This window comes from Dreissena polymorpha, chromosome 1 (genome assembly GCF_020536995.1).
Source record: "Dreissena polymorpha isolate Duluth1 chromosome 1, UMN_Dpol_1.0, whole genome shotgun sequence".
NCBI lineage: Eukaryota > Metazoa > Mollusca > Bivalvia > Myida > Dreissenidae > Dreissena > Dreissena polymorpha.
Genome location: NC_068355.1, coordinates 16,125,731 through 16,149,493, shown reverse-complemented (window position 1 = coordinate 16,149,493; position 23,763 = coordinate 16,125,731). Strand labels below are relative to the sequence as shown.

Genomic DNA, 23,763 nt, shown 5'->3' with positions numbered 1-23,763 from the left:
AGTAACACAATTGATGAATATTGTAATTGTAATTAAGAACATTTACATATGGTAATTTATAATACCTGTTTCATTAGAAACACTAAAAGTATAGAAGACAGGGAATCTATCTTTCTAGATAATAGGAGTGTATATTATCCCGTAAAAAGGGAGCTTTACATGTTTCAATAAGTCTGTTTGTCCCAAATTGTGTGTATTCAACACCTCTTCAAGCGGGTGCAGGATCAACTGGGTTCACAGATGATAACACACGGGCTGGACAGAAAGAAAACACAACGTTAAGAACTTCATTTTTAGCAAATATCTGAAGTTACTGAAAAATGTTAGCAAAAATCTTTAGCGCATAAAAGTTTGGAGTTTGTGCCAATATCTTAAGATTAAAGAACATTATTGAATATGTCTAAAATCGTAGCCAAAATTTCTCGTTACATGCAGCATAACCGTGTTAATGATTGTTGTTAATTCGAACTATGGCCAAGAGCACAGGCTTTTTATGTCCCCCACCCACTATAGTGGGGGACATATTGATTTTGCCCTGTCTGTTGGTTGGTCTGTTGGTTTGCGCCAACTTTAACATTTGCAATAACTTTTGCAATATTGAAGATAGCAACTTTATATTTGGCATGCATATGTATCTCATGGAGCTGCACATTTTGAGTGGTGAAAGGTCAAGGTCAATGTCATCCTTCAAGGTCAGAGGTCAAATATATGTGGCCAAAATCGCTAATTTTATGAATACTTTTGCAATATTGAAGATATCAACTTGATATTTGGCATGCATGTGTATCTCATGGAGCCGCACATTTTGAGTGGTGAAAGGTCAAGTTCAAGGTCATCCTTCAAGGTCAAAGGTAAAAAAAAAAAGCAACGCAGAAGGGGACATAGTGTTTCTTACAAACACATTTCTTTTTTAGTAATTCTGATGTTTTTTCACATTGCCATAAGCCCCATAAAAAACTGTCTGTTATGCACTAGTTAAAATTCTTCAGAAAAATTGTTTTGACACATTATTTGAAAAGCACCACTTACCGGTTTGTGCATTCATTAACATTTTTTCATTTGTGAACCCCATAAAGTCAGGTGATCCCTCACCCTGTGAACCCCATCAAGTCATGTGATCCCTCACCCTGTGAACCCCATAAAGTCAGGTGATCCCTCACCCTGTGAACCCCATAAAGTCAGGTGATCCCTCACCCTGTGAACCCCATAGTAAGGTGATCCCTCACCCTGTGAACCCCATAAAGTCAGGTGATCCCTCACCCTGTGAACCCCATAAAGTCAGGTGATCCCTCACCCTGTGAACCCCATAAAGTCAGGTGATCCCTCAACCTGTGAACCCCATAAAGTCAGGTGATCCCTCAACCTGTGAACCCCATAAAGTCAGGTGATCCCTCAACCTGTGAACCCCATAAAGTCAGGTGATCCCTCACCCTGATAAGGGCTGGATTGATATGGCTCAAACTTTCCCAGCTCTGTTACATAACTGTGTAGACGATCGTTAATTCATATGGCAAATTACTACAGTTCGTCAGGTTTTCAAAATGATAATAATTACCAAGTACCATAACTCTGACCTAAAATTTACCATAATTATGCCCCGTTTGTTCTTATACATTGGGTTAAATTAAACTTAAAGCTTCTTCTCATCATTGCAGGTATTCAATTACAACTTTAGAGCCTTGCTCTGTGAATAGAGGTTTAATACCTGTGCCTAAAGTGTTGTCATAGATTAGCCTGTGCAGTCAGCACGGGCTAATCAGAGATGACACTTTCTGCTGTAATTATATCTTTCCTTTAAAGAAAGTCTCTTATTAACAAAAATCCAGTTTGGGCAGAAAGTGGTATACCTGATTAGCCTGTGCGGACTGCACTGGCTAATCTGGAACTTCACTTCGCACAATTGCATCAAACCCTTAATTCATGTATCTTGATGTCCCTTTACTATAATAATTATATAAACTCCAAATTGTTACATTAGCACTTCACAATTTGGGGTCATTAATTTATGTGCGTTAACCGACCAAGTTTGAAGGTAAATGTGCACAGGTTTATCTGGCAACACACTTTATGCACATGCATTAAACGCCCTTGCACATAACTGCAGTTTGTATAGCCAAAAAAAACTTCTGAGGCCACTAGAGTTGCAATCGTTTTGTTGATAAGAGAGCTCTCAGATTCCCAGTCTACATGGTTTCACAGGACACTTGGAGGTGTAAATAAAGCTCATATATACCAAAGTAGTGTACAATGCTTTATTTTGGCTTTTATTTATTTTACTTGAAGTATCATACTTTGTCTGATCTTTACCTTTTTTTCATACTGCATATTGTACTGAGATACATGGATGTCAACCCCAATTAATGTTTTAGGAACAAATTTGTGTATCTCTAATAGGCAAAAACCACCCATAAATACTTGATTATAGCTCGCTTAACTATGCAGATTTTTGTTGTTTCGTTCAAGCCAATGTTCTGTGCATGTAATGTTTGATGAATTAAATGTATTGGTCAGTCACTATGAAAGAAAGCTATGTTTTGTTTGTATGTTTTTGCACATACTGTATCATGGTAGGAGACATTTCAATACAAATCCAATACAATATTTGAATTCAAATCAATATCTCAAAAACTAATGAGATATAATCTTTTGTCACATTTTGTAATCCTCATGATATGTTGAGTCAAAAAACTTGTTTGACTAAATGGGCTTTTAGAGGTTTTTGGCTTTAAACATAATCTTAAAAGGGGCCTTTTCACTGTTTGGTAAATTGTCAAAATTAAAAAGAAAATTTTTCAGATTTGCTTATTTAGTTGTAGTTATGATATTTGTGTGAAAACAGTAATACTGAACATTTACCATGCGCTTAAGTATCCAATATACTCGAAACGATAATAATTTGGAGAGTATATATTTTTTTATTTTATATATGTTATATTTGTTATATTATGTGTTACTATGTGGATTGTATAAAGTATAGAATATAAGTATAAAATATATCACTCATTGTATGAGCACAGATGGCTGAGTGGTCTTAGCATTGGACTGTAGCTTTTTAGATCCTATTTTTAAATTTATCAATGTAAAGCATTTAATGACAAACTTCAATACATACCAAAATCTGTGCAAAGGTCCCTTTAAATACCAGTATTTATATGCAGATATTTAATTTTAACTTCACACTAGTCATTGGGATCATCATTTGCGGTCACTCACAAAGGACCATTACACTTTTATGCAATGAAGCATTATATTGGCTCATTTTGTATTCACTTTCACTTTTGATTATATTATCTCCATATTTCTATGTCTGCTATAGATATTGAAATAAAATTTGATATATGTGTCCGGAGTATTTTGTAAAAATCACAAACTATACTGTTGACAAACCTTCTAGCAGGAATATGCACCCTTTTGTACTAAGAAAAATTAGGTTTCAGTTTGGGAATAAGTTTGAATTCATTTTGATGTTTGCATCGAGCAAGTATGCATTATTATTACTTCTACAGATATTCAATGGAAACATCAGAAATGTATTTGGGATCATCATGACCTCACGGTGTAGATGATCATATGGACTTTTACAGTGACAAGTTATGGCAGAATTAAATTCATGTTTGTGTCCACTGTAGCATGTTCTTCTGGCTTTGTTTTTATGTCACAACATGGGTTTTGAAGTCATCAGTTCAGACTGTGCAATTTTCATCATGAATTAAATCTAGAACTTAAAGCCCTTTCCCAGGCCCTCCCATTCTATTGATGTTTTATTCACAATTTTATCTTGCAAAATGTAGTTCAATAATTAACTGGTTGTCATGTATACAAAATAGTAATATGAGTAGTTTTAAAGGTACTGCTTTCTTCTTCTCTAATGACAACTTTAATTCATTTAAATTTAACATGTAAGCAGAACTTGTGAGGAAATGGTGACATTATTTTTTTTTCTATAAAGACATGATTAACAAGTTTAGTGTAACAATACAGTCTAACCTGTCTATAAAGACCACTCAAGGGATTTGGTCGTTGTGGTCTTTGTTCACAGGTGGTCTTTATTCCCAGGGTCGATTGAAACTTTGCAAAATATGCTAGTAGTATTTTAACAGGTACCTTATCTATGTATGTGCTCTTTTGTTTAAATGTTTGAATACTTATGCATGTATAGCTAATAAATAAAGGATTGAAAACACAGTTTTGTTTTAATTATTTCCATTCCCTTATGTTTTTATTATTTATTTCATTAATCATATACATTTATAAATAATTATTGACATACATGTAAATGTACATGTAATTTAGAATGTTCTGGATTTGAGTTTTGCCTACACCAAGATCACTAGCCACTCGTCTGCAACTGTGTCCTTTAACTAACAAACTAATGACCGCAACGCGTTCTTCCAACATCAAGAACTTACGCTTGGAAGCCATGATGGTTAAATTGAACTGATTACTTGTCTATAATCTATGCACGTCTTATCAAGGAGAAATGTAAGAAGGTAATGGCTATCAAAATATTTGTATTTCAGGCATCGGTATTGATATAAAACCGTTAATTTCCTTAATGAGTTGATGAAAGCCCCAAACTTGTCTTTGATATTTTCACTAATTTGTACATTAATCGCGAGTCACTTTAATACAAAGGCAATATTTTTACACTTTTGACAAACTGTCAAATGCATAAAAGAAGCAGGCCACTACCAATTAGCAATGCGTGTTAAATAAACAAACAACTGCTATTGAGTGCAATAAACTGTCACTTGCCGATATTTCCATAGCGACCAACGAGTCCACTGGTAAGATGTGTATCACGTGACTACACAGCATCATGGTGGCCATTTTGTTTTTTGAAAGTTGCAAAATCGTTGATTTTTATGATTGCAGTGGTCGTTGTAAGCTATCAAAATGGACTTTTGGGAATGTATTCGGGCGGTCTTTGGTTTTTGTTCGCAGGTGGTCTTTATTCGCAGGTTCAATATATAGCGAAATCGTTCGGGAGGAAATCGGTGGGGTCGTTATTGACTATTCAAGATTCAAGATTTATTAGATAACATGTAAATAAAGGCCTCCGGCCCAAAATACAGCATTCATTTACAATAACATTATACAATGATAAATGCCACCTTGTATACATTGTGATTTTTGCACTTGTGTTTCAACAATATACACAATATTATACAACACAAAATATAACAAAAACAAAAAGTTTGTAATCAAGGTAAATTTATATTCCCAATGACATTCATTAATTTCGTAACATAGAAAGTTAATTGTTTTATAACAGTGATATCAGTGCTGCTCATTAGAATATTAAATGACGTTTCGTTTCTTTGGCCGTTATACCAATTATACAAATAACTTGTTCTTATATCTGTGTACTGGGGGCACTCAATTTTGGTCGCTATTAACAGGCGGTGGCTCGGAAAGGTTGGACTGTACTCACACACACTCTTGCACAGTACTTTGGGAAAATGTATGCATCCATTTGTTTTCAGATTGCAGCGAAGGCATTCTGAGTTATGTCCTGAGGGACATGCCATATATTACAGGCAGTCTGGACTATCCCGGCAGTCCCAGCAATCTCAGGGCATCAGCCCAGTATAAGTGGCATCATAAGAGTGAAAAACATTTAGTGGAGGTTAACCTAACCATCACTCCTCCAGCTAATGGTGAGTTGCACTGAAAGATTGTTCAGATTTTCTGCACTAAACTTAAGTTATAACACCATTATTTACAATTCTTGAAGTACTTTATTTATTTATTTTGTTCAAATTTCTCTTTCTCCATGGAAAACAAGTTAAGTGTCGTAATTCTTTATGCCCCAGGCATGTAGGTGGCTTATAGTTATTGTTGTGTGTGTTCTTCTGTGTGTCTGTCTGTGTGCATGTCTGTCCGTCTGTCCGTCCGTCTGTCAGTCTGTCTGTCCTTTGGTTGTTTAAATTTACTATCTTTTTGTTTAGCCAACATCCCTTTCTACAACTCTCTAATAGTAAGGCAATTATGTCCTTAAAGGCTATGATCATTTCAGGCCTTTACCTCCTAAAGCCAAAAAAAAAGGTCCGTTTCTGGTCTCCTTGGGGAAAAAAACAGGGTCGGTAGGTAAGGATTTTTTTCCTTTGGGTACTTGAATCGAAGGCTATTAAAGCTTATAATAATAAATACATGTATATATATGCTTTGTTTGCTTGATATAAAATCTAATGTTAACGAAAATGAACAATTTTTGTTTGGCAACCCTTATAAAAATTTAAGGGTTGGCGTCGACTCGGGAGACATGGTCGGGCGACTCGAAACGGACCCTTTTTTTTGGGCCTAAGCAGACGGAAGCTCCAGACAGGAACTGAAGGTTCACTGGCTGCATGAAGGGTAAAACCCATTCATGTGGTTCAGTGTTTGAGAGTTTTGTCACACACAAAAAACAGCAACAAAATAAGTTCTTATATCTCTTTAATATAGGCGGTCTAAAGTTCTTGAAGGGGTTTGAGGTGGTACGCATTATGCCTGATTATGTAAATTCGTGCTACATCCTGAATTTATCAGATGTCACATGGACCACTCATCACTTACAGGTATGACGAATTACTAGTTAAGGTGCAGAGCATTGCCTTATCAAAGATCATACAACCAATTTAAGCCGAGACTACTAAACATGTTGCTGGCTGCAAATACACTTCAACACCGTTATTTCGAAGTCGTCGGGACTGTTAAAAAAACTTCGGATTAACGATAATTCGAAATAAACATTTGACAGACTTATTTGATTCTGTAAAAAATAAAAAGTTTTGAATTCGTGTAGGCTCGGTTACACGCTAATATTAATAATTGTTTTACTTAAAAACGTTAACTAGTCAGATAGCAATGGATTTCTGCTTGTAACAAACGGAGGAATAAAACGATTTCTTTTACTTCTTTTTATGTTTCTTTAATTACAGACCATATAAAATATAACGAATAGCACAAATTATCAGACCATATAAAATATAACGAATAGCACAAATTATCAGACCATATAAAATATAACAAATAACACAAATTATCAGACCATATAAAATATAACGAATAGCACAAATTATCAGAACATATAAAATATAACGAATAGCACAAATTATCAGAACATATAAAATATAACTAAGAGCACAAATTGTCATACATGTAAATACAGATGAATACATTTTCGGAAATGAATTAACATTTTGTAAATAAGACGTGATGTCTCTCTGAACACCTGTGTTAGCAGCACTTAACTGGACGCGTTTAACATATTTCTCCAATGTGTCAAGTACATTGAAGAACTCACTTCTGCCTGCGTTTTGCTCGCATAACTGCCTTACGTTGTTGATGCATGTGGTCACACGCTGATTGGATACATGTTCATTCTTGTGTTGTCGGCCCCATCGTCGGCGGCTTTCGATGACATTATAAAATCAATACGCTACGCGCAGACGACAAATGTATAATTATCGGCTTTTGACACGCCACTCGCAGGCAACAAAGGTGTGAAATTGCGCTCAGTGTTTTGCAGTTTTGACTTCAGGTTAAGATTGATAATTAGGTGCGAGTAATAGTGTTGGGACCGGCAGAATCACTTCGAATTAACGATTTCTTCGGTTTAACGAAGTTCAGATTAACAATGAAATTTTACGTTAAACGAAGAAGAACAAAAATCGGGACCCGAACAATACTTCGAAATAACGGAGACTTCGTATTATCGGTGTTCGAAATAACGGCGTTGAAGTGTATTACAATCTTTTATGATGGACATGTTTGTGCATGCATGTCATTCATTATAAATAAAGTTGTGAAAATCCTGACAAAACTTGCATTAGGTAAAGGCTGTCCTGGAAAAATTGTTTGTTTTGGTAACCCCATCCGTACTTTTAGGCACTTAAGTAGGAAGGTAGGGACTTATGTTTTATGATTTTTTGTTACATTGATCAATAACAATGCTTGAACCATAACGATTGTGTGCAATGTAAACCCATTCATTGAGTTTTGCTCTCGTATGGTATGAAATTACTAAGGGTGTATATCCCCTACACTTTCAGTTACTAACAGTGTAACTAATAAAATTGGCATGACAGTATTATATTGACATTTTATACCTATAAATGGACATTGTCACATTTTGGTCTTGCCAGTCTTGGCATTGGTAGGCTAATTTAAAGGAGTGAAATCAACTGGGCACTAGCGTTCTATTAGGCAGTATGCAAACTAGGGGCCTTGGCTTTGAGCCCCAAAAGTTTCACTTCCTTAAGGCCTCCACAGTGCTTATAAATACGGCACTGCATACAAACAATGTTTTAAGGATAGCCAAAAAAATGAAGTGTTTTAAAAACATTAATTGGAAATCAATTTGTAGTGTACAATTTTTATTCCCAAAATACATTAAATTTTACATGTCTTGTATAAGTATTCATATGCACATATATTTAACAATATACATTATTTATACCAACAAGAAAAAATCAATATTGGGCGCGCTCTGCGAAAAGGGGGTTTAATGCATGTGCGTAGTGTCCTTTCATATTAGCCTGTGCAGTCTTCACAGGGACGACACTTTCCGCCTAAACTGGATTTTTGCTAAAAAGAGACTTTCTTTAAACAGAAAATATCATAAAAGCAGAAAGTATCGTCACTGATAAGCCTTTGCGGACTGCACTGGCTAATCTGGGAGGACACTTTCCTTACATGCATTAAACCCACCTTTTCACGGCCCATATTTGAACTTTTTGGTACAACAATACGACCCTGTCATAGATGAGCTGTGCTGGTAACTGGACTAATATAATTTAAATGGTTGTTCTTTTGCTTTGTTGCAGACGACATTTGAGCTGAGCTTGTTCCCATTGAAACCCTCTGTGCAGTTTATAGTGTACTCTCTGCCCAAGTACAAGCCTGGAATGTTTGATGCTTATCGTAACTTAATAGTGAAAATGCCGGGTAATTGAGATTCACATTTAAAATAGAATTTGTTACTGAGTTTATAGTATATACATGCAAACCTTTATAATTTTCATGTTTTTAAATCGTCAAAAGATGCATATGAGTCTCGTTCTGAGAAAACTGGGCTTAATGCACATGCAGTCTGCAAAGGCTAATCAGGGACGACACTTTCCGCTTTTATGGTATTTTTAGTATCAAGGAAGTCCCTCCTTACCGAAAATCAAGTTTAGGCGGAAAGTGTCGTCCCTGATTAGCCTATGGGATGACACTTTACGCACATGCATTAAGCCCAGTTTTCTCAGAACACGACTTATATAATGGCTATTTTAGAGCATGGTAAATGTTCAGTATTACTGTTTCCTCACAGATATCATAACTAAAACAAAAATTTGCGAATTCGAAACAACTTTTTTTAATTTTGTCAATTTACCAAAACGTGAAAAGGCCCCTTCAAGCAAGGTTCAATTAAGTGATTCAGCGTTGTATTGAGAAAGGGGGAAAGACTAACGTAGCACCAGGATTGCTTTTAAAGAGTAACTGTGTATCTCTCATTTTTAGTGTATACTAATGACTCAGAAGCATGGAACTGGGCAGCTGAAATCTTCTTGGATTTACTTGAAGAAGATGGTGTAATTAATGTTACTATTAACAGCCCACCAGAGGAATTTAAGTTCACTTCATTTGAATATCGACTTATCTCCAATAACACAACTGTCAAACATGACATCGTAAATAAGGTAACTATTTAATGTCTGTTTATTTTCACATTTTTTTATTGGTAGCTTGCCATGAATGAATATAGTTTCTGATTTACCTTTAATAAATTGTTTTATGCTTCCAATATTGTGGCAATCGTTCGTCTGCACAAGGCTTTCATAACCTAGGTCAAGGGGTCACTGCATTTCAAGGATTTAGCATGGTGTCTGCTCTCTAATTGAAGTAGTTTTCATCCGATCTTCACCAAACTTGGTCAGAAGTTGTATGTAAACAATATCTAGGTTAAGTTCAAATATGGGTCATGCTGGGTCAAAAACTAGGTAACGGGGTCACTTAGTGCATTTCAAGGATTTAGCATGGTGTCCACTTTCTAATTGAAGTAGTTTTCATCCGATCTTCACCAAACTGGGTCAGAAGTTGTATGTAGACAATATCTGGTCCAAGTTCAAATATGGGTCATGCCGGGTCAAAAACTAGGTCACAGGGTCACTAAGTGCAATTTAAGGATTTAGCATGGTGTCCGCTCTCTAATTGAAGTAGTTTTCATCCAGTCTTCACCAAATTTGGTCAGAAGTTGTGCAAATTTGGTCAGAAGTTGTGTCTAAATGATATCTAGGTCAAGTATAAATATGGGAAATGCCGGGTCAAAAACTAGGTAACAAGGTCACTTAGTGCATTTCAAGCATTTAGCATGGTTTCGTCTCTCTAACTGAAGTAGTTTTCATCTGATCTTCACCAAATTTGGTCAGAAGATGTGTCTAGATGATATGAAGGTCAAGTTCAAATATGGGTCATGGTAAAGTTATCAAGTTGTTTAAAACCTTCAAACGGACGTATCTTGTGACAGTTTGGAACTCTTGTTGGTATGTGAGTCTACCTACATGAGCCACAGACGAAGTGTGAAAATCATTTCTGTTCATTGATTTGTGTTGAAGTTATGCACCTTGGACTTCAAATTATCAGTATTATGACTTTTTCTGACGTTTTTTAGGCAACACTATCAGATATTGAGCTCATTTTTGGTATTTAAGTCTACTGACAGATGAAGTGCGAGTTTTGGTTTGGTCCATTGATTTTTGGCTAAGTTATGGGCCTTGTTTTCTCTAAATTAGCTGCCGTGGAACCTCAAAGCAGAATTGGGGCATTGTGTTTCACAAACGCAGCTCTTGTTTGTATTAATTTTGTCATGTATTTTAATTTATAAATACTTATGATCATACCATATTTTCAGAACTTCTTGTCATTTTTCATAACAAAACACATGGCATCATATATTATGGGAGTTAAATGATGCAATATCAAGTATGAAATAATGAATGATAAAATATTAACAAAAGAAAGTCTCCTGCAGATGACTCTTGCTATGGTCTCGACATGCACGGTCCAGCTGCTGACCGAGTTTAATTAACCCATTCATGCCTAGTAAACTCTCTCATCCTTCTAAATTGGATCAATTTATTTCCAAAATTAGGGATGTCAAGTATGTTTATTTCTATATTTAGAATATTTCATAAAGAAATTACTTTAAGCAAACAGCGCAGACCCTGATGAGACGCCGCATAATGCGGCGTCTCATCTGGGTCTACGCTGTTTGCAATGTCCTTTTTCAGGACGCTAGGCATAAATGGGTTAATTAAATTATAAATGTAGATTTATTCTGATATTATATCAGACCACATCAAATCTGTGTCATACAGAGTAAACAACCTAGATTAAAACCATTACACAAACATCCCAATCTGTATTGAGTTAGCAAATGTCTTTAGATCCTCAGGTTCTTTATTAACACCATTAAAATTTAGTTATGATGTGAATGTGTCTTGTCCTAAAGATGTATTTATTTTCTTTCTTTTCAGCTCAATTACAGGTTTTACAATGTAACATCTGGAGAGTATAATATTACGGTATGTTTTAATAGTAACGATTACCCTTAATTAAGATAACTTTGACACATAACACACCGTGCTTTTCATTTGAGCAGGCTAATCAGGGACGACACTTCAGCCTAAACTAGATTTTTGCTAAAAAGAGAATTTCTTGAAACAAAAAAAATCATAAAAGTGGAAGGTGTTGTCCCTGGTTAGCCTGTGCGGACTGCACAGGCTAATCTGGTCTGACACTTTTCGCACACCCATTTAACCCCTTTTTCACAGAGCACAGCCCATTTATAATGAAACTGATTGAGGCATAAAGCATTATTTAAGTAAATAATAAATAATATACCAAACACTTGTCCATTTTAATATTTAATATTACTTTTACCATCAGGCTTTTTCTGCAAGCCCTTCACAATTTTTTGTGCTTGGTATAGAGTATAAAAATAGCACTTTCTCTGTATATTTCATATACAGTGTTTCAAATTGTTTTGGTTGGCTAAGGTTTATCAACTTATCAATCTAAATTCCCTTTCCAAGAAAACACTTTGTTCTTCTAATCAGTTGCCATCATTGGAACACATTGTCATTCAAATAGACTGTGCTTCCATGGGAGATTAGACTAGAAAACCTCATGGATATGAAAACAATTCATACAATTCCTCTTTGGCATGTAAATTTAACCATGAAATAATTTGCAAATAAAACAATTTACCATAACTTTTTTGCTACAGTTGTAATTAACATTGTCAGATTAAAGGATCATTGACCTTCCAGACCTCATATGAGGAGATTTCGAAAGACTATGTTATGTCATTGGTTATGAATTAGTTCATCTTATTTAATTATAAAGAAAATCTTTTCAGCTTGTTTTTTTCCATTTTATATAAAACAGTGACAACATTGAGATATGTTCCATGGGTTCAGCACTGACTTAAGGTATATATGGTGGGTTCAGGCAACAGTAAGTTACTGAAAAACAACTCAGCACAGCTATACTGAGTAATCACCGCTTTATTACCCTTTTATGCCTAGTGTACTCTCCCATCTTTCTAAATTGGATCAATTTATTTCCAAAATTAGGGATGTCTAGTATATTTATTTCTATATTTAGAATATTTCTTACAGAAATTCCTTTAAGCAAACAGTGCAGACCCTGATGAGACTCCGCATCATGCGGCGTCTCATCTGGTTCTACGCTGTTTGCCAAGGCCTTTTATCCAAACGCTAGGCATAAATGGGTTAAACATATAGCATTACCTTTTGTACTTTATGATAATACTATTTGTTTATAGGTGAAACCCTATGATCCGGGCTATATGACGATGGATACATCCAAATGCTTATGCCCTAAAAAAGGCATGGTGGCCACATGTGATCAGTGTGTGACTACACATACACCGAAATTCAACTTCACTTTAAGTATGTTGTATGTGATCTATGTATATGAACCGTGCTCTGTGAAAAGGGGGTTTAATAAATGTGGGTACAGTGTCATCCCAGATTAAACAGAAAAAATCATGAATAAAAGAGGAAAATATCATCCCTGATTAGCCTATATGGATTGGATTCGTTTCAAGAACGTCTCTTCTTAGAAAAATATTTGTTGGCGTAAAGTGGCGTCCCTGATAAGTCTGTGTGGCCTGCACAGGCTAATCTGGGATGACACTTTGCGCACATGCATTAAACCCCCTTTTCACAGAGCGAGGCTTCTAAAAAATTATATAGAATTGCTTTCTTATTGCTTATTTGTAAGCTAAGTATACCGGGATTATGCAGATTGTTTACTGTTTTTTACTATACAAATGTATGATGATGTTTGTTGACTGTCAGTGTGTGCGTTTGTCTGTTTTATTCTGAATTATGACTTATTTCACTCAAAGCCAAAGTAGGCATGTCGTTTGCTTAAAATATTGTTGCAATTGTTTTGATTATAGAAAATGTATCTTCGCAAAGAAGGAGTATTGATTGCATGATGCAAGATCAAATAAACAGTGCATAAAGTGATTATGCCTTCAAGTGGGGATTATACCTCAGTCCAACCATATCTCAAAATTGCCATTTTTATGTGTACATAACATAGTGAAAAAGAATTGTAAAGAATCTTAGAAGTGCCTTTTGTTAACAGCCAGTTCGCCCTGCTTGAACGAGCCGAAGCCCTCGTATTGTTACCCAACTGCTGTTTGGACAAACCGTCCGGTCACCACGCAGGGTATCAGGTCACTGGCCGAGAGCTCACATCAACTGGAAACCACCGCAATAGTCTTGCAGCAGGATTCCAGTGATCAACTGATCGTGGATCTGTCAGTTGGTGGGGTAGTTCTGTGCTTAGTCACAGCAGGAGTTGTTTCGTTTGTTTTACTGAGAAAGTGCAAGAAAAAGGAGGCAGAAAGTACGTGGAACATTATTAAATATATGACCAATTTTCACATTTGTTCTTATTTTCATGCCCCCGAAGGAGGGTATATAGTGATGGGACCGTCCGTCCATCCGACTGTCCGTTTTCCGTCACACTTTGCGTTTAGGTTTCGCGTTTAGGTTTGGAAAAATGCTCATAGCTTCTATGTCCCTTCACATAGAAAATTGATAATTTTCATGCATGTGTATCTCATAGAGCTGCACATTTTGAGTGGTGAAAGGTCAAGGTCATCCTTCAAGGTCAAAGGTAAAAAAACATTTATCAAAGCGGCGCAGTAGGGGGCATTGTATTTCTGACAAACACATCTCTTGTTTATTATTAAATAGATCACTTTACTTATTTAAATTATTTAAATAATTTTTCACTCAACATTTTCCATATCTTACATCTAATTTAACGGATTAACTGATTCGAGTCACCAGTAGTAATCATAGCTATACAAATAAGTTGCTCACAAAAGGCAATATGGAGAAACCATTTTTTTTTTTTTTTTTTAGGCTGCTCAATTACTATTTTTTTATCGGAATAGTTAATCTGAAAAATAGTGCATGCCAAAAAAATATTTTTCATAACCCATTGAAAAAAGGGTAGACAGATTATATGGTGATATTATATGTCTGTCCATTCGTCAGTCCATCTGTTCATACACTTTTGTATCCGCTCCATTGCTCCAATGCCCTTGCGTGGAAGGCTTGAGACATTCATGCTGGCCAAAGGTCAAGTTTGTGCTTCAATGTCAGTGGTTTGAGCCAGTCTTCTTCATACCTCCCTTTAAATGAAATTGTATTCTGTTTGAGTCAGTTAAGCTGGCCCAATGTCAAGGTCACATGTTTAGCCTTCATTGTTTTGTCAGCTCATTATCCCCTTCACCCTTTCAAGGGTTTTCATCAATTAACAATTATAACATTGAGAGGGTGTGCAAATTGCATCAGTCAGTCACGCGAACTCAATGTCAAACTTGAAGGTCAAAAGTTAACCTTCATGTTTTATACATGCTTCATAACTCCCATACCATGGAAAACTTTCATGAAAGATAAATGTCCTTCAAAAAATGTTCAGAAGTAGTTGAGGTCAATACTTTACAGGTGGCTAGTATAGCTATCTCTTGGACTTTTTTGTTTTATGTCCCCCCACCACTATAGTGGGGGACATTTTGTTTTTGCCCTGTCTGTTGGTTTGTTTGTTTGTGTGTTTGTCTGTTTGTTTGCGCCAACTTTAACATTTGCAATTACTTTTGCAATATTGAAGACAGCAACTTGATATTTGGCATGCATGTGTATCTCATGGAGCTGCACATTTTGAGTGGTGAAAGGTCAAGGTCATCGTTCAAGGTCAAATATATAGCTTCAAAGCGGCGCAAAAAGGGACATAGTGTTTCTGACGAACACATCTCTTGTTTATTGATATGGGCATGACATATTGAAGCCATCATGTTTTTTCATTGAGCAAACATGCTGTGTTATATATTTAGTGCACGCTTTTTTAAGATGCGGACAAGGAGAAAACTGAGCTCAGAGGAGCAGATGACCTCCCCACTGCCATGGCCAATGATGGGTTTGTGGATGTCTTAGAAGATGATGGAATGTCTGTTCTCACCTATCCGAACAATCTGAACAAAGGTAGTAATACATGGAAATTATGGATTTTTTCTTAGAGCCCACTTGATGAAATATAGCTTGCGTATGTGTGCGTGCATGCTTTTGGGCGTGTTGGGACTGTAACATTTCATTCATATGGTAATTGTTAATAATTTAAAACAAATGATCATTATCCTAAGTAGACATGTGCCATGTTACACCTGTCTCTCTGGCTCATAGGTCAAGGTCACATTTAGAGGTCAAATTTGACCAGAAAACCGCTTGTCCAGACTTTAATTTTCTATTTTATCATGCAGATTTAAATAACTTTTCACACATGACAGCCATGAGCAGAAAACTTGTTGCGTATAACATCCATCTCCCTATATGAAAATCAAGGTCACACTAAGTGTTCAAATGTCAATTTTTTAAATTTAAAACAGCTTGTCTGGACTGTAACTTAGTCATTCAATATGCAATTTTGAAATAACTTACTACAGATCATCACCATGATCAGTTCAGCTGTAACATCCATCAAAGGTTAAGGTTAAAACTTAAGGTCAGAGATAACATCAAAACTGTAACTTAAAGTTCAATTGTGCAATTCTGGAAAATGTCAATTTTTCTTGTCCGTAACTTTATCATTTATCAAGCAATTATAAAATAAATTTAAGGAAATGTTCAGCATGTGGAGGGGTGTGTAATTGCTTGGGCAAAGGTCAAGGTGACACTCAAGGCCTGTTTAATTTGTTAAAGCATTATATATAATGGCTCAACATTTTTCAGAATGGCTTTTATTTTATTTATTTTTCTGTTGATCTATTCAACCATATCTTTCTATCCAACATTAATTATTCCAAATGAGTTTTAGAATTAAGGACGTTTTATTGTTACCACTGTTATCTGTGTGTGCGTGTGTGTGTCAAACAGCTTTCTTTCATTTCACTCATCCATATTAGAACACACATTTCTTGTTGATTTATCTTTTCATCCAATGATTCCACTGATTGTTTAAATGTTTGCATGTTTATGTATGCATTAATTAATTATTTTTTACATTCATTAATTCGTATAGAATGTTTGCAAGTATATTTATGCATTAATATATATTTTTTTACATTAATTAATTCTTTTATTTTTCCAGGTATTAATCTTAAGTCAGTTATGCCATAGGTTGCATGATAAAATGCTTTACTTCCTGTAATAGACAGATTGGCATGTATCTACTGGTCCGCTTTTATGGTTTCAATCTTGTTGTTGAATAATGGCAACGGTTTATCGATTTGAAATTTGTTGTAAAATTTAAAACAGAACACAACAGAATAGTCGGCATTTCATTATTTGGGGGATAAAGTACTTTGACAAAAGCATGAATTTTTAATAGTGGACTGTAAACTATCTTTTTATATGCCAGTTAAAAATGGGGACAGATTTTTTGATAACACATGGAATGGGCATTAGCATGCTTTGTGTTTGATGTGCAGCATCTAGGACAAAGATGTCTGATCTCTTAATCAAACAGTGAAAATTGGATCATAATGCGAATTGGTGGTAATGTTTATGGGCGTACTATCTAGCCAATAACCAGTGGGATAGCTTTGAAGCTTTTCAGAATTATGACCCTTGAATAAATAAAAAAATGACCAAAATAATATTGTCCACAGTTTTTTAACCAGGTTTTCCGAAGGAAAAAACTGGTTATTAGATTGGCGAATGCGGGCGGGCTGGCTGGCTGGCGGGCTGGCTGGCTGGCGGGCTGGCGGGCTGGCGGAATAAGCTTGTCCGGGCCATAACTATGTCGTTCATTGTCAGATTTTAAAATCATTTGGCACATTTGTTCACCATCATTGGACGGTGTGTTGCGCGAAATAATTACGTCGATATCTTCAAGGTCAAGGTCACACTTTGAGTTCAAAGGTCAAAAATGGCCATAAATGAGCTTGTCCGAGCCATAACTATGTCGTTCATCGTCAGATTTTAAAATCATTTGGCACATTTGTTCACCATCATTGGACGGTGTGTCGCGCGAAATAATTACGTCGATATCTCCAAGGTCAAGGTCACACTTTGAGTTCAAAGGTAAAAAATGGCCATAAATGAGCTTGTCCTGGCCATAACTATGTCATTCATTGTGAGATTTTAAAATCAGTTGGCACATTTGTTCACCATCATGGGACGGTGTGTCCCACGAAAGAATCACGTCAATATCTCCAATGTCAAGGTCGCCACGACTAAAAATAGATTTAAAACAAAAAAAAACACTTACAAAGGGGGTTAATTTTTTTTGGTCATTTCAAAAGTTCAGTTTGAGTTTTCTCCCTTTATCAGATTTTTTTTTCACAATGAAAACCTGGTTTTGTGACAATTTTGTCCCTTGTCTTGCATTGTTTTAATTATATCATCTTCAAACTTGGATGTACAGTTGGAGTAATTTTATCAATTAATTAAACAGAAGAATAACAGTTCAAAAGAAGTAATAGCAAAAATCAAACAAAATTGAAGATTTATACTATTATAAATAATTATCTTTTGTACATTTGAAAATAATAAAATAAAATAATCTGTACAAACACATTACTTTTGTTAATTAATTTTTTTTTATAATACCAAACATGTTTCGGCCATAGCCTTCATCAGTAGTATCAATGTAAAGTAGTATCAAGTTGTTCTTGAAAATTATTGTTTTTTTTTTCAATAATGAGACTTATTTACAAACTATCTGTACTGCTATGTGTAGTCCTATGGCACAGTCTTATGCGTTGCTTTTTATTGGAAAATTTGAGGAAGATTTCCTTAACAATACGCCTATTAAACCATATGTTTGGCTTAGATTTTTTGATGACATTTTTATTTTATGGAATTGCTCTTAAGAAGATTTAAAAACTTTTATTGATACCTAAAATAATTTCCATTCCACTATCAAATTTACCTCTAGTATATCTCAACAGTGTTTATATTTTTTTGATGTATCTATATCAAAAAGTCAACTAGACACCATTGTTACAAATTTATTTAGTAAACCTGCTTATATGCATTTATACTTAGATTTTTCGTCATCTTACCCCATGTCCTATAAACGGAGAATTCCGTACAGTCAGGCTAAGCTGTATAAACATATCATATATCATTGTCTAGTTTATTTAAATATTTTAAAAGTAGAAATTATCCAACAAATGTTATAAAATATTGATTTTGTAAAGTGAAAAATATGACACAGAATAGTGTTATTTGTAACTCAGAAAAATACTGATTCAATAATACCCTTTGCTGTATGTTTTAACCCTTTGCATGCTGGGAAATTTGTCGTCTGCTAAAATGTCGTTTGCTGAATTTCTAAAATTAGCATTTTCTTTGATTTTTTTCAAAGAATACTATCGGAATAGCAAACAGTTTGGATCCTGATGAGACGCCACGTTCTGTGGCATCTCATCTGGATCGAAACTGTTTGCAAAGGCCTTCAAAATTCGGTTTCTGCACTGAAAGGGTTAACACATCACTCCCTAATATTGCTAAAATTTTACACAAATACTGGGATTTATTAAGATTGTCAGATAAGGAAAGTGTGAAATCCCTACATTCATTTAAGCCTATTTTGACCTACAAACGACATAAGAATTTAAGTAAGAGTCTTGTGAAATGTTCAGTGTCTTATAACAATGCTCAAATACATTTATCTGGTAAATGTAACAGACGAAGATGCACAAACTGCAATAATATTAAGGCATGTTGAAAATTCAATAGTAGTGTTACTGATTTATCCTATGATTTACAATATGATGGTGAATGTACTTCACAAACTAATAAAAATGTATCTGGCAGAATGAATAGCCGTTCATTTGATACAAAAAACTGTTCGATGAATCCTAATTTACATTTGTCTGCATATTTTAGATTAACTCACAATAATGGCATGTGATCTGATTTCTCTTTTGTTGTTGAAAACAATCTAGAATGTTTATGCAAAGAAACATTTTGGATACGTAAATTAAAAACTCTGATTCCTAACAGTCTAATTAATAAACTGCTTTATACCATGTACAACATAAGCATAATTCATATGCACATTTGATGCTTGCCTGCTACAATGTCTTTTATAAAGTATGTTTTAAAACAAATTCATGTGTATTATTAGGTTTCCCCAATCTTCTGTGCAGATTTGTTCATACAACACAACAACACAATCATTGGTGCTGCAAAAAAAAGAAATTGTGGTTGTTAATGTGGTAGTTTTTAATTGCATTGAAGAAAATGAATAATTGGAAGCATTATAAAACATGTGTTGTTTTGCACACCTTGTTCACATTCATGTTTTGGTTTAAGATTAGTACGTAAAATGTTGACATCGAAATCGTAAATACTGGCTTTAAATAATTGCCCTTGAGTAATCCAAAATAAGATTAATTAACGGAATTGTTGTCCACTCTTTTGCAACTCGAACCATTTTTAAAAGGGCATATTTATTAACAAGTCTGTCCGTTCGTCTGTCCGTCACACTTTGCGTTTAGGTTCGAAAAATGCTCATAACTTCTATGTCGCTTCAGATAGCAATTTCATATTTGGCATGCATGTGTATATGGACAAGGCCTTTCCATACGCACACAAATTTTGACCCCTGTGACCTTGACCTTGAACTTAGGGTCCGCGTTTAGGTTTCGAAATCTGCGTTTATGGTTTCGAAAAAAGCTCATAACTTCTATCAAGTGTTTATAGGGGGCATAAGTCATCCTTTGGTGACAGCTCTTGTTTTACGGGGGCATAAGTCATCCTATGGTGACAGCTCTTGTTTTACGGGGGCATAAGTCATCCTATGGTGACAGCTCTTGTTTTACCCTAAAGCCTTTGCCTCCTAGATGCTAAGTCAATCTTGCTATGTGCAAACAGCATAAAACCAGTACAGCCTGTGAGTAACTCACTGCTCATCAGTATCTAAGGGTTGGAACTGAAACCTTTAAAACTTTGATCTAGTAAGAAAAGCCTTTTATCAAATTTAACTTTCTAAGGGACTACAAATGCGTCAAAATACTTTTATAAGTGGTTAAGTGTTAAGGTAACTAGTCTGTGAGCACATTATACAGGACAATTGTCCCAATAAGGAAGTGCTGAAGACTCACTACTAGAGATAATGCCAGTTGTATAGCTTTCAACAATCCACTTTTTTTATTCCATTGTCACTAGCACCTAGTATCCTTGACCTAGTAAGGTTGGTCCCTTTTTTCCTTGTTCCCAGTTGGGAAATGCTACTTGTTATTGGCGGGGAAAATATCTTCCTCATAGCAGACAATTCTTTTCAATTAATTGTCACACTTGGTGTGAATAGCGCTCAGTTCCAACTGTGAGTGTTTGTATTGTATGACAAGTACCTATATTAGACAACACTTCACCAACTTGAAGGGTCATACACTCATGAGTCTGACATCCACTCTTTGTCTTTGAAGATAAACTGGGGTCATGTTTTCTTAAACATTTTATACAAGTTCAAGTTATTACTGAATTTTGATATTAAAAGAAAATAAGTATAGACAACTTATAGGTCAACATGCTCCCGAAATCAAGAGCATTCATGTGAAAGATGCCATTTATTTGCAACAATTTATTCTTGATATTAATGAAGGCAATTTATAATAAAATGTGAAACTAAGTGATTAAAGAAAGAACTTGGCATAGGTGCCTCTTCATAAAGTATATGGGCCGTGCTCTGTGAAAAGGAGGTTTAATGTATGTGCGTAAAGTGTCGACCCAGATTAGCCTGTGCAGTCCCCACAGGCTAATCTTGGACGACACTTCATGCTGCTGTAATATTTTTCGTTTCAAGAAAGTTTTTTCTTAGCAAAAATCTATTTTAGGCGGAAAGTGTTGTTCCTGATTAGCCTGTGCAAACTGAACAGGCTAATCTGGGACAACACTTTACACACATGCATTAAACTCCCTTTTCCACAGAGCGGAGCTCATATCTTAATATTACCTAAAGTAATAAATAAAAGTATCCCTGGTTCGAAAGTTTTTAACGTGGGAAAATAATGGTGAGTTGAATAAGGATGTGAATAAAATGCATGATGAGGATGATCAAGAGTTGTAATTGTTTGGACCATCTCACAAACTAAAAGAGGAATAAAAACAGAACAAGTGTCAATCATTAAAAAAACTTGAAATATGCTCATTTGAGACTGTAGTAAAGCTAAGCACGTCTAATAGTCTTGAAAACAACTACCACACTTTAAACAGAAAATGCATTGTGGTACATTTAAATTGAGTGAACATATGTATTTAAGATGACACTTAAAAATATTCAATTGTACATACAGTAGCAAAACACTTACATTTAAGTGATTTACTACATGCATGCAAAATGCATATAATAAGTCGGTAAGTTAGAGAAATATATGTTCGTAAAAAATGAGGCATGTTTTCACTCAAATACTTTTATAAAGATTCTTACAGTAAGGTTAAAAGAAAATTCACATATATTACAGTTACTATTTACTTGAATATTATGCTTTCATAACCACCAACACCGTAAGCTCACTTATAATTGTGCATTAGAAGTGCTCAATCAACAGTTATACTGGTTAGTCATTGTCTCTCATTCATCATTCCCTGTTGTCCTTATCAACCATCAACAGCTATACTGGTCAGTCATTGTCCCTCATCAATCATAGCCTGTTGTCCTTATCAACCATCTACAGCTATACTGTTGAGTCATTGTCCCTCATCAATCATTGCCTGTTGTCCTTATCAATCATCAACAGCTATACTGGCCAGTCATTGTCCCTCATCAATCATAGCCTGTTGTCCTTATCAACCATCTACAGCTATACTGTTGAGTCATTGTCCCTCATCAATTGTTGTCTGTTGTCCTTATCAATCATCAACAGCTATACTGGCCAGTCATTGTCCCTCATCAATCATTGCCTGTTGTCCTTATCAACCATCTACAGCTATACTGTTGAGTCATTGTTCCTCATCAATCATTGCCTGTTGTCATTATCAATCATCAACAGCTATACTGGCCAGTCATTGTCTCTCATCAATCATTGCCTGTTGTCCTTATCAACCATCTACAGCTATACTGTTGAGTCATTGTCCCTCATCAATTGTTGCCTGTTGTCCTTATCAATCATCAACAGCTGTACTGGCCAGTCATTGTCCCTCATCAATCATTGCCTGTTGTCCTTATCAACCATCTACAGCTATACTGTTGAGTCATTGTCTCTCATTCATCATTCCCTGTTGTCCTTATCAATCATCAACAGCTATACTGGCCAGTCATTGTCCCTCATCAATTGTTGCCTGTTGTCCTTATCAACCATCTACAGCTATACTGTTGAGTCATTGTCCCTCATCAATTGTTGCCTGTTGTCCTTATCAATCATCAACAGCTATACTGGCCAGTCATTGTCCCTCATCAATCATTGCCTGTTGTCCTTATCAACCATCTACAGCTATACTGTTGAGTCATTGTCTCTCATTCATCATTCCCTGTTGTCCTTATCAATCATCAACAGTTATACTGGTCAGTCATTGTCCCTCATCAATCATTGCCTGTTGTCCTTATCAACCATCTACAGCTATACTGTTGAGTCATTGTCCCTCATCAATTGTTGCCTGTTGTCCTTATCAATCATCAACAGCTATACTGGCCAGTCATTGTCCCTCATCAATCATTGCCTGTTGTCCTTATCAACCATCTACAGCTATACTGTTGAGTCATTGTCCCTCATCAATTGTTGCCTGTTGTCCTTATCAATCATCAACAGCTATACTGGCCAGTCATTGTCCCTCATCAATCATTGCCTGTTGTCCTTATCAATCATCAACAGCTATACTGGCCAGTCATTGCCCCTCATCAATCATTGCCTGTTGTCCTTATCAACCATCTACAGCTATACTGTTGAGTCATTGTCCCTCATCAATTGTTGCCTGTTGTCCTTATCAATCATCAACAGCTATACTGGCCAGTCATTGTCCCTCATCAATCATTGCCTGTTGTCCTTATCAACCATCTACAGCTATACTGTTGAGTCATTGTCTCTCATTCATTATTCCGTTGTCCTTATCAATCATCAACAGCTATACTGGCCAGTCATTGTCCCTCATCAATCATTGCCTGTTGTCCTTATCAATCATCAACAGCTATACTTGCCAGTCATTGTCCCTCATCAATCATTGCCTGTTGTCCTTATCAACCATCTACAGCTATACCGTTGAGTCATTGTCTCTCATTCATCATTCCCTGTTGTCCTTA

At 35.6% G+C, this 23,763-nt stretch overlaps 1 protein-coding gene across 3 annotated transcripts in view; it reads left to right on the top strand.

The window, feature by feature from the left end:
- LOC127872198 (uncharacterized) overlaps positions 1-23,763 on the top strand; it is a 229,571-nt gene that overhangs the window by 10,707 nt on the left and 195,101 nt on the right. For all 3 annotated transcript variants that reach the window (XR_008045724.1, XR_008045725.1, XM_052415530.1), the window contains exons 3-10: positions 5,487-5,660; positions 6,448-6,560; positions 8,811-8,931; positions 9,493-9,671; positions 11,508-11,555; positions 12,821-12,947; positions 13,654-13,917; positions 15,432-15,563. Coding sequence is in view for 1 of the 3 variants with exons in the window: in XM_052415530.1 (XP_052271490.1) it covers positions 5,487-5,660; positions 6,448-6,560; positions 8,811-8,931; positions 9,493-9,671; positions 11,508-11,555; positions 12,821-12,947; positions 13,654-13,917; positions 15,432-15,563 (1,158 nt within the window). In the remaining 2 variants the exon portion in view is untranslated. The remainder of the gene's footprint in view (positions 1-5,486; positions 5,661-6,447; positions 6,561-8,810; positions 8,932-9,492; positions 9,672-11,507; positions 11,556-12,820; positions 12,948-13,653; positions 13,918-15,431; positions 15,564-23,763) is intronic.